Source organism: Trachypithecus francoisi, unplaced genomic scaffold, assembly GCF_009764315.1.
Source record: "Trachypithecus francoisi isolate TF-2019V2 unplaced genomic scaffold, Tfra_2.0 Lachesis_group5, whole genome shotgun sequence".
NCBI lineage: Eukaryota > Metazoa > Chordata > Mammalia > Primates > Cercopithecidae > Trachypithecus > Trachypithecus francoisi.
Genome location: NW_022681470.1, coordinates 142744053 through 142761393, shown reverse-complemented (window position 1 = coordinate 142761393; position 17341 = coordinate 142744053). Strand labels below are relative to the sequence as shown.

At 42.4% G+C, this 17341-nt stretch overlaps 1 protein-coding gene across 3 annotated transcripts in view; it reads left to right on the top strand.

The window, feature by feature from the left end:
• Positions 1-17341, top strand: part of ADGRE1 (adhesion G protein-coupled receptor E1) — a 56688-nt gene that overhangs the window by 12829 nt on the left and 26518 nt on the right. For all 3 annotated transcript variants that reach the window (XM_033195158.1, XM_033195157.1, XM_033195156.1), the window contains 6 exons: positions 1727-1867; positions 1953-2099; positions 4051-4139; positions 5777-5860; positions 12388-12565; positions 15020-15139. In XM_033195158.1, the coding sequence (XP_033051049.1) occupies positions 1727-1867; positions 1953-2099; positions 4051-4139; positions 5777-5860; positions 12388-12565; positions 15020-15139 (759 nt within the window). The remainder of the gene's footprint in view (positions 1-1726; positions 1868-1952; positions 2100-4050; positions 4140-5776; positions 5861-12387; positions 12566-15019; positions 15140-17341) is intronic.

Genomic DNA, 17341 nt, shown 5'->3' with positions numbered 1-17341 from the left:
AAGCCAATAGTCACTCATTCACTCATTCATTCACTCATTCATTCATTCATTAAAGAAATACCTCTTGAGCACTTATAATATACGAGGCACTATTCTAGGCACTGAGGATACAGCAGTAAATAACATCTCCAGATAACATCTCATTGGGGCTTAGGGCTTCCACATAGGAACTTGGAGGAGAGGCACCATTCAGTCCATAGCACCCATGAACAAACAGCCTGTAAGTGACAGCCAGGCTATGAACCCAGAATGTCCATGTTCTCAACCCCTCCACTCTATGCCTCTTTTTTTGTTTGCTTTTTGGTTTTTTGCTTGTTTGTTGTTTTGTTTTTGTTTTTGTTTTTTATGGAATCTTGCTCTGTTGCTCAGGCTGGAGTGCAGTGGTGCAATCTCGGCTCACTGCAACCTCCCCCTCCTGGGTTCAAGCAATTCTCCTGCCTCAGCTTCCCAAGTAGATGGAATTACAGGCATGTGGCACCACGCCCAGCTAATTTTTGTGTTTTTAGTAGAGACAAGGTTTCACCATGTTGGCCAGGCTGGTCTCAAAGTTTCACCATGTTGGCCAGGCTGGTCTCAAACTCCTGATCCCAGGTGATCTGCCTGCCTCAGTCTCTCAAAGTGTTGGGATTACAGGCATGAGCCACTGTGCCCAGCCTGTTTTTTGTTTCTGAGACGGAGTCTCGCTCTGTTGCCCAGGCTGGAGTGCAGTGGCGTGATCTCAGCTCACTGCAACCTCTGCCTCCCAGGTTCAAGCAATTCTCCTGCCTCAGCCTCTTGAGTAGCTGGGATTACAGGTGTGTGCCACCGTGCCTGGCTAATTTTTGATTCGGGGCAGGCGAGCCCCAAAGTGGGGTTTACCTCACAAGGGTTCTTGGCTTTGCCCAGGAAAGAACTCAAGGGCAAGCCAGAGGTAGAAGACAGCTTTATTGAAGAGGCAGGCAGTGTTACAGTTCTGTAAGTGTCACAGCTCCTGCAGAGCAGGGCTACCTCATAGGCAGAGAGCAGCAGCTCAGGGCAGTTTTGCAGTCATTCTTATACCTACTTTTAATCATATGCAGATTAACAGGTGGTTTCTGCAAAATTTTCTAGGGAAGGGGTAGTAACTTTTGGGTCATCGGGTCATTACCATAGAAAGGGGAAGTAACTCTCCAATGTTGCCATGTCAGTGGTAAACTGACCTGGTACACTGGCGAGCATGTCTTATGGAAAGCTGCTTCCACTCTGTCCTTGTTTTAGCTAGTCCTCAATTTCCTCCAGTGTCCCAGTCCCTCCTCTGGAGCTGAGTCCTGTTTCCTACCTCATTACTAGCTTAACGTAATAGAAATTTATCACTCTCATAATAATTCAATACGGATATACCTGGCCCGTGGGCAGCTTTTCTCCACGCGGTGATAAAGGAATTCAATCTCTCTCCATCTTTTGGTTCTTGCATTCCTCAGAGCCTTGGAGTTCCTGGTTTTAGCCAGTTGAGGCGAAAGAGGGAGGAGAGAAGTTACACCCACTTCTTGACCACCTTGTTCTTGAAATGACATATATCATGGCTCTCATATTCTATGAGTGAAAAGTAGTCACATGACCTCACCTGGATGCAGAGGGTTCTGGGAAATGTAGTCCCTGGCTGGGGTGCCAGTTTCTAGTGAAACATGACTCCATATTTTGCAAAGGGAAGTATGATTTTGTTGGATCACTGACCAACTTGACTCCACACCCATTCTATACCCCACAGATATTGATGAATGCACTGTAATGTGCCCCATCAATTCAACATGCACCAACACTCCTGGGAGCTACTTTTGCACCTGCCACCCTGGCTTTGCACCAAGCAATGGACAGTTGAATTTCACAGACCAAAAAGTGGAATGTAGAGGTGAGCAGAGGGTTTGATGGACAATCCAGAAAAGACATTTCTCTTTGTTCTTTTGGGTTTCTTGATATTCTCCAGTTCTTTGCAGATATTGATGAGTGCCGCCAAGATCCATCAACATGTGGTCCAAATTCTATCTGCACCAATGCTCTGGGCTCCTACAGCTGTGGCTGCATTGCAGGCTTTCGTCCCAATCCAGAAGGCTCCCAGAAAGACGGCAACTTCAGCTGCCAAAGTAATCATCTCTTCGTATGTGTTGGCAATGGAATCTGTTTCTGGCTTTCACTGGAAAATACTCATTCTACCCAACCTCAAGATCTTCCTCTTACTGTTGCCTCATCCGCATATTCTGTTTCTTTTCTTCTTCATCCATTTCCTCTTTCAATAAATGATTTTTGGAGTACCTATTAATTAATTAGTTAGTTAGTTAAACAGGCCCCTGCAGTAGGCGCTGAAGATTTGGTCCTAAATATGATAGGCATGACTCTTGTCCTCTTGTAGCTTATAGTCTAGGGAAGGAGCCAGAAAACACACACACACACAATTATTTAATTATAACTATGAATAAAACAACAAAGAAACATAGTGTGCTTTGAAGTGACTAATAGGATATTGATTATGCGCCAAGCAAACAGTTAAGCAGAAACCTGAAGAAGGAGAAGCACTGCTCTAGAGGAAGAATGGAGATCATGCTGTTCTGGGTTATAGCAGATGCAAAGGTCCTGAGGCTCACACCAAATGAGGACAAGGGGAAGTGGCATTAGACATATCTGATGAAGTGGACAGAGGTCAGATTCTGCAGGGTCTTGGTGGCTTGTGAAGAATTTTGAAAGGGCTGGATGCAGTGACATGCCTATAAACAGCACTTTGGGAGGCCAAGGTGAGAGGATCACTTGAGGCCAGGAATTCAAGACCAGCCTGGGCAACACTGCAAGACTCTGTCTCTACAAAAAATAATGATAAAAAATTAGCCAGATATAGTAGCATGGGCTTGTAGTCCTAGCTACTCAGGAGACTGAGGTGGGAATATCACTTGAGCCTAGGAGATTGAGGCTGCAGTGAGCTATGCTCATGCCACAGCACTCAAGCCTCGGTGACAGAGTAAGACCCTGTCTTTTTTTTTTTTTTTTTTTTTTACGGAGTCTCCCTCTGTTGCCCAGGCTAGAGTGCAGTGGCGCTATCTCAGCTCACTGCAACCTCCATCTCTGGGTTCAAATGATTCTTCTGCCTCGGCCTGCCGAGTAGCTAGGATTACAGGTGCCCCCACCACACCCAGCTAATTTTTGTATTTTTAGTAGAGACGGGGTTTCATCATGCTGGCCAAGCTGTTCTTGAACTCCTGACCTCGTGATCCGCCCACCTCGGCCTCTCAAAGTGCTGGGATTACAGGTGTGAGCCACCATGCCCGGCCAACCCTTTCTTTTAAAAAAGAATTTCAGAGTCCTTTCCCCCCCCAAGAATAATGGGGAACCATGAAATGTATAAAACTGTTAAAGTATGGATTATTTATCACATTAAAAATATGTGTACCTTATTGGAGGCAATGAAGTATAACAAGCAAATGAATATAGCTGATGTATTTCCCAATATAATAAAGATAATAACAATGCCACTGGTTCTCCTATACATTTCTTCTCCACTCTATCTCCTCGTATCCTCCTCAGAAAACCACTTGGAATTTTGTGTTTATTATTTCCCTACTTAAAAAAATATTTTCCCCTGGTACGTACCCCTAAACAATATCTGCCTAGTATTGCTTGTTTTGGAGCTTTGTAAAAGTGATATCACACTACATATGACTATAGATGTATGTCTTTTATATGTATGACTTCTCTAATTTGCTCTGTTTCACTTATTATCATGCCTCTTAGAGTATAAGTTGTGCAGGGACATAATATGGAGTGAGAAGTCACACATATAAAAAACATACATCCATAGTCATATGCATGATTGCCTCTAAGAGGCATGATATTGAGTGAAATAGAGCAAAGTAGAAAATTGTGTGTTGTAGTAAACACATCCTTCATGTTGTAGTGTGTAGCTGTGGTTTGTTCATTTCCCCCCTTGTGTATTAGGGTAATAGATGGATTTTAAGCCAGGGAGGGGAGGACATGAAATCAGATGTGAATTTTCGTCATATTTTGCTGAGGTTGAAATTTTTTTGGTTGCTGTTGTTTTCTTCCTAGGGGTTCCCTTCAAATGTAAGGAAGATGTGATACCTGATAATGAGCAGGTCCAGCAATGCCAAGAGAGAACCACAGTGAAACCTGAATATGCAAGTATTTCTTAAGCTTCCTAGTTTCTGAGGTTTTCTTAGAAGTCATTCAGGTAGAATGTTGTTTTTGCAGTTCTAACAAAGGCAAAAGTAATAGTGGCCAAAACCAACAGCAGTTTATTTTTCTCCTCTGTAACCAGCTGAGTGTAAGCTGTGCAGAGTTCGTACAATGGCTCCATTATGCTCTGTCAGCATCAACACAAGCCTCTCACTTTGTGGTCCAAGATGGCTGCTCCAGCTCCTGCCCTCACATCTGCATTCCAGCTTGTGGGAAGGGGAGAAGAGGAAGTGAAAGGCATGATCCTTCTCTTCAAGTGTATGACCCAGCACCACTTCTGCTTGCACCTGATTGGGTAGCAATTAGTCACGTGGTCACATCTAGCTGCAAGGGAAGCTGCGAAGAGAGGATATTTGCCTATTGAAAACTTGAGGATTCTCTTAATAAAAGAATAGGAGAATATATTGGAGTCTTCCTGTCGGTGAAGGTGTTGATGCTGCAACTGAGGGATGTTGGTGTGGGGGTGTTACACAGCCAGCCAGACCAAAAGGAATTTGGACATCCTGATTGTCTAATGAAATCATTGCAATGAGTAAAGACTCCATGGCCTCTTTAGACATTAATGTCACTATTCTAAATATGAGCTTGTAAATTAGCTTTGGACCACTGTTTTTCTTTTTAAATTGCGGTGAGGTACACGTAACATAAAATTCACCACTTTAACTATTTTGAAGTGTGCAATTCAGTGGCACTTAGACCATTCACAATGTTATGCAGTCATCACCTCAATCTACTTCTAGAATTGCTGTTTTTTTTTTTTTTTTTTTGAGATGGAGTCTTGCTCTGTTGCCCAGGCTGGAGTGCAGTGGGGTGATCTTGGCTCACTGTAACCTCCACCTCCCGGATTCAAACAATTCTTCCTGCCTCAGCCTCCTGAATAGCTGGGACTACAGGCACCCACCACCATGCCTGGCTAATTTTTGTGTTTTTAGTAGAGAGGGGTTTCGCCATGTTGACCAGGGCTGGTCTCAAACTCCTGACCTCAGGTGATCTGCCCACCTCAGCCTCCCAAAGTGCTGGGATTACAGGTGTGAGCCACCATGCTCAGCCAGGTTCTGGAATATTTTTATCATTTAGCAGTCACTCCCCATTTTCCCCTCCCACTAGCCCGTGGCAAACACTAATCAGCTTTCTGTCTCCGTGGATTTGTCTATTCTTGACATTTTATAGAAATGGAATCATGCGATATTTGCTCCTTTGTGTCTGGCTTCTTTCACTTAGCATGATATGTTCAAGGTTTATTCATGCTGTAGTACATTTCAGAGAACTCCATTCCTTTTTATGGCTGAATAATATTCCATATGGACCACTGTTAGTTCATACATTTCCTCTCCTTTTAATATCACTAAGTAGTTTTGCTATTTGTTTGTGTTTGCTTTTTTTATTCATGGAAGGAAAAGGTGATATGATTCTAATTCTGATCAAACAATGAGTTTTTATTTCCCTGAGAATTCTACAGACTCAGGAATTCAGGGCTACCTCATATGACGGGCTTTATGGGCTAATTTATAGATTACATGCTTGGGGGAATAGATGGATTCATGCTCACAAATGCTCTTTTTATTTTTCTGGGTCACAGGTCTCCTTTTGTGCACAAATAAATAACATCTTCAGTGTGCTGGACAATGTGTGTGAAAATAAAACGACTGTAGTTTCTCTGAAGGTAACGATTGGGTCTTTTAAATTATGTTTTGAGTTTCAAACATCCTGGGCACACTTTGGGTGCAGAAAGATGTCTTTATGGTCGGGCGTGGTGGCTCACACCCGTAATCCCAGCACTTTGGGAGGTTGAGGCATGTGAATCACTTGAAGTCAGGAGTTCGAGACCAGCCTAGCCAACATGATGAAACCCTGTCTCTACTACAAATACAAAAATTAGCTGGGCGTGGTGGCAGGTGCCCATAGTACCAGCTACTCAGGAGGCTGAAGCAGGAGAATTGCCTGAACCCGGGAGGCGGAGGTTGTGCACCACTGTACTCCAGCCTTGGCAACAGACCGAGAGTCCGTCAAAAAAAATAAATAAATAAAGGAAAGAAAGGTTTCTTTATAATTAATGGATTGTGAATTAATATTTGATTTTTTATAGCTGTAAGATTTGAAAAATTAGCACATAGTAAAATTACCTTTTTACTTGTATAGTTCGATGAGTTTTCTCACCTGAATAGATTTGTGGAACTACCACTATAATTAAGATGCAGAACAGTTTAATTATCTCTAAACTGTTCTGCATCTTAATGTGGAGTGAGAAGTCACACATATAAAAAACATACATCCATAGTCATATGCATGATTGCCTCTAAGAGGCATGATATTGAGTGAAATAGAGCAGAGTAGAAAATTGTGTGTTGTAGTAAACATATCCTTCATGTTGTAGTGTGTAGCTGTGGTTTGTTCATTTTCCCCCTTGTGTATTAGGGTAATAGATGGATTTTAAGCCAGGGAGGGGAGGACATGAAATCCTTTGGGCTTCTCCTTTATAGTCAGATACTCCCTCCACCACTAACCTCTACAAATCCCTGATCTAGTCTCTGTCACTGGAGTTTTGTCTTTTAAAGATTGTTAAATAAATGAAACCGCATAGTATGTGGTCTTTTGAGACTGGCTTCTTTGACTCAGCATAATGCATTTGAGATGCCTGAATAGTGTGTGTATAAACAGTGCCATTTCCTCCTCCTCCTCCTCTTTCTTCCTCTTTTCTTTTCCTTCCTCTTTACCGTGAATGAGATTCAGCACATTCTCATTGCTGTATAACCATCACCACTATCCATCTCGAGAACTTTCTCATCTTTCCCAAAAAACGCTGTCCCCGGCAGAGCGTGGTGGCTCAGCCTGTAATCCCAGCACTTTGGGAGGCCGAGGCAGGCAGATCATGAGGTCAGGAAGAGGTCAGGAGATCGAGACCATCCTGGCCAACATGGTGAAACACCATCTCTACTAAAATACAAAAAATTATCTAGGCATGGTGGCACGTGCCTGTTGTCCCAGCTACTCAGGAAGCTGAGGCAGGGGAATCACTTGAACCCGGGAGGTGGAGGTTGCAGTGAGCTGAGATAGAGCCACTGCACTCCAGCCTGGGCAACAGAGTGAGACTTCATCTCAAAACAAAACAAAACAAAACAAAAACAACAAAAATAAAAAAAAACAAAATATCCCACTCTGTCCCCCTGGAACACTCACTTCGCATCCCAATCTCCAGTCCCTGGCACCCACCATCCTACTTCCTGTCTCTGTGATTCTGGTGACTCTAGAAACCTCCTAGGAGTGAGATCACACAGGATTTGTCCTTTTGTGTCTGATTTCTCTCACTGAGCGTGATGTCCTTGAGGTTCATCCACGTTGTAGCATGGATCAGTGCTTCGTTCCTTTTTCATTACCGAGTAATATTCCATTTTATCAATGTGTCATCATTTAGTTTATCTGTTCATCTTTGAAAGACATTTGGATTGTTTCCAGTATTTTGGAGATTATCAATAGAGCTGCTATAAACAAACATCCATATATAGTTTGTGTGTGTCTGTGTGTGTGTGTGTATATATATATATATATATATATGAGCATAAATTTTAATTTCTCCAGCATAAATACCTAGGAGTTGTTAGGTTATTACAGTTGTTGATATTAAGTTTTTCTTTCTTTCTTTTTTTTTTTTGAGATAGAGTTTCACTCTTGTTGCCCAGGCTGGAGTGCAATGGTGTAATCTCGGCTCACCGCAACCTCCACCTCCCAGGTTCAAGTGATTCTCCTGCCTCAGTCAGCCTCCCAGGTAGCTGGGATTATAGGCATGCACCACTACATCCAGCTAATTTTCTATTTTTAGTAGAGAGGGGGTTTCTCCATGTTGGTCAGGTTGGCCTCAAACTCCCGACCCCAGGTGATCCACCCACCTCAGCCTCCCAAAATGCTAGGATTACAGGTGTGAGCCACCACGTCTGGCCAAAACCTAGTTTTTCTCAAGCTTTACGTTGAACTCATTGACATTGTCATTTTCTTTATAAATCTGGTTATTTCTGTATGAAAATAAGAATAACTTTTTACTTATAATTTTATTAATTTTAAATTAATACATTTATTCATAAAGTATACATTCATTCCTAGGGTTTTCAGATTAAATTTTTATAAATGGTTAACCCTATTTACAAACAGTTCAATTTCCTCAAATGTTTTATACTATGTTTATAAATATTCCAAATCCCCCCTCCCCACTCCACGCAAATTTCAAGTACCTAGTGAAGAGGATTTACAAATCTAACAGGCAAAGTCGCCTGGGTCCTCAGCGACTCATAAATCCAATTGATCGAATCTGTAAATGTAGTAATTCAGATTCTTTTAGACATTAAATATGGTTATCTTAAATTGTTCATATTAAAATAACAAGTCTAATTGCTTTTTGCAATAAAAATCATGTGGTTAATTGGTTAGCATCTCTAATGTGTCAAACTGTTCCAACTCTTTTTTTTGAGGGGGGAAAGAGTTTTGCTCTGTTGCCCAGGCTGGAGTGCAGTGGCGCCATTTCGGCTCACTGCAAGCTCCACCCCCTAGATTCACGCCATTCTTCTGTCTCAGCCTCCCAAGTAGCTCAGCCTACAGGCACCCACCACCACACCTGGCTAATATTTTGTATTTTTAGTAAAGAAGGGGTTTCGCCATGTTGGCCAGGCTGGTCTCGAACTCCTGACCTCAGGTGATCCACCCACCTCAGCCTCCCAAAGTGCTGGGATTACAGGCACAAGCCACCACACCCAGCCCCAACTGTTTAAATAACAGATGTTTCCAGATTATGCTAAAGATGTCAAAAACTTCTAAATTTAACACAAATCCTACTAAGGAGTTTTAGTTGGCCTAAAATTTTCTAACTTTCCTGAGGATATAATGTAACTTTCCTAGCTAGGAAGAATAGACTTGACAAATCAGACGGGCAGGATTTGAAGAGCTTTCAGCTGTAGAATTGAGTAATATGTTTCCTGGAGATGGTGCTAGTTGAGATATTTCTGCTATGTCAGTGGGGAGGGGAATCCCACACCCATACCTTTCGGGGAATACAGAACTCAGGGCATCCTGTTTCTTTTGGGCACATGTCTGTCAAATGTCCTGCTTACCCCGTGTTTATTGAAATCCTTTTTTTCCTTTTATCGTCTAATTTGGATAGATAGAAATTTGTGTTGCTGCTCAAATTTCAGTTTAATTTCCTCTACCATCCGACTGGATTTAATTCATTTAATACATTTTCCTGCATTTATTAGGTTCCGAATTCCTTTTAGTGTTTTGGGTTTTTTTTTGCTTGGGTCAGAGTTACATGTGATAATCCATTTATTGATGATAATCAATAATAAGGGTAATCACATGAATATTACTATTACTATTGTTGTTATTGTTTTCTTACCTTAATCCTCTTCTTCAGACATATCCAGTGTTAAGAGGTAGAAAAGTATCTTCCCCTTTTTACCTTGTGAGCATGTACACACATACACACATATACATACATACACATACAAATAAACACACACATATACACACATATACATACATATACAAACACACATACACATATACACACATGCACACACACATATATATACACATACATGTACACTGGATACATACACACAAATACACACATACACATATACACACATATACATCTCCCCCCATGCACACACATAAGTACACACATACACAAATATGCATATGCACATACATATAACACGTACATACACACATGCACTCACACATTTACACACACACCCCCACACATTTACACACATACACACAGGTAGACACACATATATGCATATACCCATACACACATACAGACATACACAGACATCTACACACAGATATACACATACACATACATACACACATATACACGTTCCTCACACACACACACATATATACATACAGGCATATACAAATGTACACACATTCACGAACACACATATATACACACACATATACATACATATACAAACACACATACACAGGCATACATAGACATACACAGAGATACACATGCACACATGCACACAGCCCAACACATACATATACACACACTCCCATACACAAGCGCACACACACACACGCACACACATTGGAGTCATTTTATTGAGCACTTATTTGAGAGGTTTAGGACAGTGATGAATGATTCAGCCTCTGCTGCCAGACTGTCAAGGTTCAAATCATGGTTCTTCCACCTGCTACATATGAGTCCTTGTTTCTCCTTTCAAACATCAAAATGATCATAAATAGCCTCTACTTCCTAGATATCTTCTACAAATTAAACAAGTTAATATATAAAAGACATTTAGAGCAATACCTGGCTCATAAAAAGTGTGTGCTATTTTTATTTCTATATGCCAGAACATAAATACCATAATATATAATTTAAAGTTAAACCAATTGTTTCTAAACCAAATACGATACTATATACATGATACTCTGTGATTTGCTTTGGCTAACAATGGCTCGGAGACCTTTTTGCTTGTTGTGGCCTGTAGGTGTACTGCAATATTCATTTTAACAGCTATATGGCTATCTCATTATTTGATTTCATTTTCATTTATTGACCCAACCTGTAAGGCACTGAGGCTTTCCACAAACTATCCCAAAATGAACACCACTGGACAAGATCCTTGCATAACTTTTAAGTATTTCTGGAAAGATTAATTCCTGGAAGGGGAATTGCTGAGTCAAAGGGTCTATGCAATTTACATGGTTATAGATACAAACTTACTACATTGCATAAAGGTTACATCAATTTATCTTTCTTCTTGCTTGCTTTTGACAAGATCTCACTCTGCCACCCACGCTGGAGTGCAGTGGAGTGATCACAGCTCACTGCAGCCTTGAACTCCAGGGCTCAAGAGATCCTCCCACCCCAGCCTCCTGAGTCGCTGGGACTAGAGTCATGCACCACCGTGCCTGCTCATTTTTAATTTGTTTGTAGAGATGGGGTCTTATTATATTGTCCAGACTGGTCTTGAATTCCTGCACTTGAATTTGTATTTCTTTTCTTCTTTTTTGAGATGGCCTCTCGCACTGTCGCCCAGGTTGGAGTGCAGTGGTGCAATCTCAGCTCACTGCAACCTCTGCCTCCTGGGTTCAAGCTATTCTCCTGCCTCAGCCTCCCGAGTAGCTGGGATTACAGGCACGTGCCACCACGCCTGGCTACTTTTTTTTTGTATTTTTAGTAGAGACAGGGTTTCACTGTGTTCGCCAGGCTGGTCTCGAACTGCTGACCTCATGATCCACCCACCTCAGCCTCCCAAAGTGCTGGGCTTACGGGTGTGAGCCACTGCACTCGGCCTCAATTTGTATTTCTTTTTTTTTTTTTTTTTTTGAGACGGAGTCTCGCTGTGGCTCCCAGGCTGGAGTGCAATGGCATGATCTCTGCTCACTGCAAGCTTTGCCTCCTGGGTTCACGCCATTCTTCTGCCTCAGCCTCCCAAGTAGCTGGGACTACAGGCGCCCGCCACCATGCCTGGCTAATTGTTTTGTAATTTTAGTAGAGACGGGGTTTCACTGTGTTAACCAGGATGGTCTCGATCTCCAGACCTCGTGATCCGCCTGTCTCGTCCTCCCAAAGTGCTGGGATAACAGGCGTGAGCCACTGCACCTGGCCTCAGTTTGTATTTCTAATAGGGCTTCTTGAATCAGATAAAGGAGCCCGAGTGGATGCCCCTTTTAATTCTCCTTTGGATTGACTCCCAGCCTATTCCTTTTCTTTTTTTGAATTATTATTATTATTATTTTTTTACTATACTTTAAGTTCTAGGGTACATGTGCACAACGTGCAGGTTTGTTACATATGTCTACATGTGCCATGTTGGTGTGCTGCACCCATTAACTCGTCATTTACGTTAGGTATATCTCCTAATGCTATCCCTCCCCCCTCCCCCCTCTCCACAACAGGATTCCGTGTGTGATGTTCCCCACCCTGTGTCCAAGTGTTCTCATTGTTCAATTCCCACCTATGAGTGAGAACATGCGGTATTTGGTTTTCTGTTCTTGCGATAGTTTGCTGAGAACGATGGTTTCCAGCTGCATCCATATCCCTACAAAGGACACGAACTCATCCTTTTTTATGGCTGCATAGTATTCCATGGTGTATATGTGTCACATTAATGAGAAAAAAGACAGTTGTTATTTCATTAATGAGAGAGAGAGAATGAACAAACACGTCTTTCCTTGCAGAATACAACTGAGAGCTTTGTCCCTGTGCTTAAATGGATATCCACGTGGACCAAATTCACCAAGGAAGAGACGTCCTCCCTGGCCACAGTCTTCCTGGAGAGTGTGGAAAGCATGACGCTGGCAGCTTTTTTGAAACCCTCAGCAAATGTCACTCAGACTGTTCGGACGGATTACATAGGTAGGAGATACCCTTCGTGCAAGGTTACATCTAGGTGATGATTTTGAGAGTTGACTTTGGCAATGGGATTTTCCCTGGGTTTCCCACCCATTCTTACGCCAACTGTTTAAATACATTGAATTCACAGCAAAGTAAGTCCAATCATATTGACAACACTTTCCATTCACTGAGCACTTGGCAAAGGCCAGGCACTATGCTAAGACCATATCATTAATTTATTCTACAAATATTTGCTGATTAGCTGCTATGTGCTGGGCTAAGCTATGACAGCCATAGGCTGTGCTCAAGTACTTCCTGTTTGCCCTGCTGGGCCCACGTAGAATTGTACTTCCTGGCTACTGTGTGGTTAGGTGGGATTTGGGGACTAGTTCAGGCCAATAAATTGGGGAATAGAGTAGTTGCCAGTATGAGACTTTCCAGAACTTTCTTTCCCTCTGCCCATATGATTAGCAGTGCTTCAGGTCACAGCTGCTCCATCTGCCTGGGTGCCAGAATAAAGATAATATGGAACATGGCCTCAAGTCAATTTACAATAGATACAAAGCATTAATGAGATATAAACGCTTGTTTTTTTAATCCACTAAGACTTAGGGTTGTTTGTTACTGCTGCAAGACTGATCTTTTCCTGACTCATATATACTTGATAGATGACTACTTGGGAATAGTGGGTGCTGTAGATCTTTTACATTAGCACCCTACTCCTGGTAGTAGTTCCAGTATCATTCACATAAACCTAGGAAGTTCCAACCTAATGGATGCCGAGAAGGCCAAGAGGTGGAAGTAAAGTATTTGGTGGACTCCAACCAGTAGTGAACAAAATTAGCCTCATGAATCTTATAGTTTAGTGAGTTGAGTCAGACAATAAACAAACAGACATCTGGTATACCAAATAGAGGTAGTGCTACTGAGAAAAAATACAACAGGCTAGGGAGGTTAGAGAGGGTTGGGATTAGAGGGAGAGTTGCTACTTTATATAGTGAGATCAGGGTAAGTCTCACTAGGGCAGGGATGTCAGGGAAGAAAGTCATGTAAATATCTGGAGAAAGAGCAAGTGCAGGAATACCTGGAGAACTCAAGGAACAATGAGGTACCCAGTGTGGCTGAAGTGGCATTGAAGATGGTGATAGCAGTAGGAGAAAGGAAGGGAGATGGAAATGTAGATAAATGTAGGGACTTGAGGTTTTTCTTTTTCTTTTTTTTTTTTGAGACAGGGTCCCACTCTGTCACCTAGGCTGGAGTGCAGTGGTGCGATCGTAGCTCACTACAGTTTCGCGATCCTCCTGCCTCAGCCTCCTGAGTAGCTGGGAACTATAGGTGTGCACTACCATGCTTGTCTAGTTTTTAAAATTTTTGGTAGAAATGTGGTCTTGCTATGTTGCCCATGCTGGTCTTGAACTCCTGAGCCCAAGCGATCCTCCTGCTCGGCCTCCCAAAGTACTAGGATTACAGGCCTGAACCACCGCACCCAGCCAAGATTTTATTTGAAGTGAGATGAAAAGACATTGGAAAATTTGGGAACAGGTATGGTATTATCTGGATTATATTTTACAAGGATTCTTCTGGTTCCATTATCTAGTTTATTTTCAGGAAGGGCCAGTGGGTTAGGTCCTGCAATGTGTTGCCATGATACAGATGAGAAATAGGAGGCATAGAGAGGTTAAGTCAATGCTCAAATTTAGGCAGCTAGTGCGCCGCAGAGCTGGACCTCCCAGTTACCACCATCTGACTGCAGAACCTGATCTCTTGTGTACCATGCTAGGCTTGCCCCAATCCCTTACTATTTATTTTGGTTTTAGAAAACATACGAGGCCTGGGGCAGTGGCTCACGCCTGTAATCTCAGCACTTTGGGAGGCCGAGGCGGGCGTATTACGAGGTCAGGAGATCGAGACCATCCTGGCTAACACGGTGAAACCCCGTCTGTACTAAAACTACAAAAAATTAGCTGGGCATGATGGAGGGCATCTGTAATCCCAGCTACTCGGGAGCCTGAGGCAGGAGAATGGCGTGAACCCGGGAGGCGGAGCTTGCAGTGAGACAAGATCGCACCACTGCACTCCAGCCCGGGCAACAGAGTGAGACTCTGTCTCAAAAACAACAACAACAACAACAACAAAAACAAAAAACAAAAGCAAAAACAAAAACAAAACTTAGAGTAGAGAGAGGATCATGACTGTTGCCTTCCATCACTGTTGACTTTGACCCCATCTTTCCCTGAGGCACCTCCGAAGATATAAGAGCTCGCTTCTAAGGCTCCAGCTGAGCTACTCATTTGTTTGGTGCTATGGTCCCCCTATCATTCATCATGGGACTCAAGATCTTTCCTATCATGAATCGAACTTTCTATTCTTTTTCTCTGCTCGCCACGATGGATGTGTACCTTTTTTTGGACAGAAACCAAATTCACGACCGACTTCCTGGGCGACCTCATAGGAACTCTCCCTTTCTCTTTTTAGACATTGAGAGCAAAGTTATCAACAAAGAATGCAGTGAAGAGAATGTGAACTTGAACTTGGCAGCCAAGGGAGATAAGATGAAGATCAGGTGTTCCACAATTGAGGAATCTGAATCCACAGGTACAGTTCCTCTCCTGAGAATGCAGGTGATGGTGTATTCCATTAAGAAGCATTTATTGATTCCCTTTCAAGGTGCCAAGACCAGTGCCAGATGGTTGAGAACCAATGAGGGCAGAAATGGCCTATGCCCTCGGAGAGTTTTCCATCTGCTAGGGAAGTCAAACATTAAATGAGCTTGTAATACTGGAGTATTGAGACCTTCACTGGCCTATATGATATGAACTGGTCACATTAAGCTGTTGAGCAGTTGAAATTTGATTAAGCCAGGTTGAGAACTACTGTAAACCTAAAATAAACACCGTATTTCAAAGGCTTGGTGCCCAAAAAGAAGGATTAAAACATCTCACTAGTCATTTTTTTGTATTTAAAATAATGTAAAAATAAAAAATATTTAAAATTTTAAAATATTTAAATTTTTTAAATATGTAATATTTAAAATTTTTAAATATGCAATATTTAAACTATATTTTTAAATTTTAAAATATCACATTTATATGTTGAAATGATATTTGGCTTATACTGAGTTAATATATTATTAAAATTAATTTTATCCTATTTTTACTTTAAAAAAATGTGTACTAGAAAATTTAAAATTACATATGTGGTTCATACTATATTTCTGTTGGACACTGCTAATCTGTGTCAGGGATGGCAAACCTTTTCTTTAGAGGGCTCGTTAGTAACTATTTTAAGCATTGCAATTAATACAGCCTCTATCACAACAACTTAACTACCATTATAGTTCAAAAGCATTCATAGACAATATATGAATGTGCCTGGGCATGTTTCAATAAAACTTTATTTAAAAAAGTAGGTGACGGCCAGATTGGCCCATAGGCCACAGTTTTCCAGCCCCTGATCTGATCTATGCCTATGATTAACACTGCGATTAATACTTTAATGTGCAAAATGGAAGAGATATTTAAGCGAAGTCCTGAGGAATAGGTAGAGAAAGTAGCAGAGAGTGTGTTACAGGAAGTACAAGCTATGGCTCTGTGTTGAAAAAAAGCTTGGTATGGTCATGGAACTAATAGTAGAGTGGGCTGGAGCACCAGGAACGTGGGGGAGAGAGGGAGAAGAATTGAAGGTCACTGGGCGTGGTGGCTCACACCTGTAAGCCCAACACCTTGGGAGGCCAAGCTGGAAAGAGAGAGACAGGGATATGTCCTGTGCCGCTTCCTGTAGGGTCCAGCCCCACAGGGTCAGTGGGTTTTTCTCCCCGTGTGCGGAGACAAGAGATTGTAGGAATAAAGACACAAGACAAAGAGATAAAAGAAGACAGCTGGGCCCGGGGGACCACTTCCACCAAGACGTGGAGACCGGTAGTGGCCCCGAATGCCAGGCTGAGCTGATATTTATTGGATACAAGACAAGGGGGCAGGGTAAGGAGTGTGAGCCCTCTCCAGTGATAGGTAAGGTCACGTGGGTCCCATGTCCACTGGACAGGGGGCCCTTCCCTGCCTGGCAGCCGAGGCAGAGAGAAAGAGAGGAGAGAGAGAGAGAGAGAGACAGCTTACACCATTATTTCTGCATATCAGAGACTTTTAGTACTTTCACTAATTTGCTACTGTTATCTAGAAGGCAAAGTCAGGTGTACAGGATGGAACATGAAAGCGGACTAGGAGTGTGACCACTGAAGCACAGCATCACAGGGAGATGGTTAGGCCTCCGGATAACATCAGTCAGGCCCTCCACAAGAGGTGGAGGAGTAGAGCCTTCTCTAAACTCCTCCGGGAAAAGGGAGACTCCCTTTCCCTGTCTTCCTTGTCGGCTAAGTAGCAGGTGTTTTTCCTTGACACTGACACTACCGCTAGACCACGGTCCGCTTGGCAACGGGCATCTTCCCAGATGCTGGTGTTACCGCTAGACCAAGGAGCCCTCTGGTGGCCCTGCCCGGGCATAACAGAAGGCTCACACTCCGGTCTTCTGGTCACTGAGATATGTCCCCTCAGCTCCTATCTCTGTATGGCCTGGTTTTTCCTAAGTTACTATTGTAGAGCAAGGATTATTATAATATTGGAGTAAAGAGTCATTGTTACAAACTAATGATTAATGATATTCATACATAATCATATCTATGATCTATATCTACTATGAGTATTCTTATTTTACATATTTTATTATACTGGAACAGCTCGTGCCCTCGGTCTCTTGCCTCGGCACCTGGGTGGCTTGCTGTCTACAGCTTTCTGTCCGAACCAG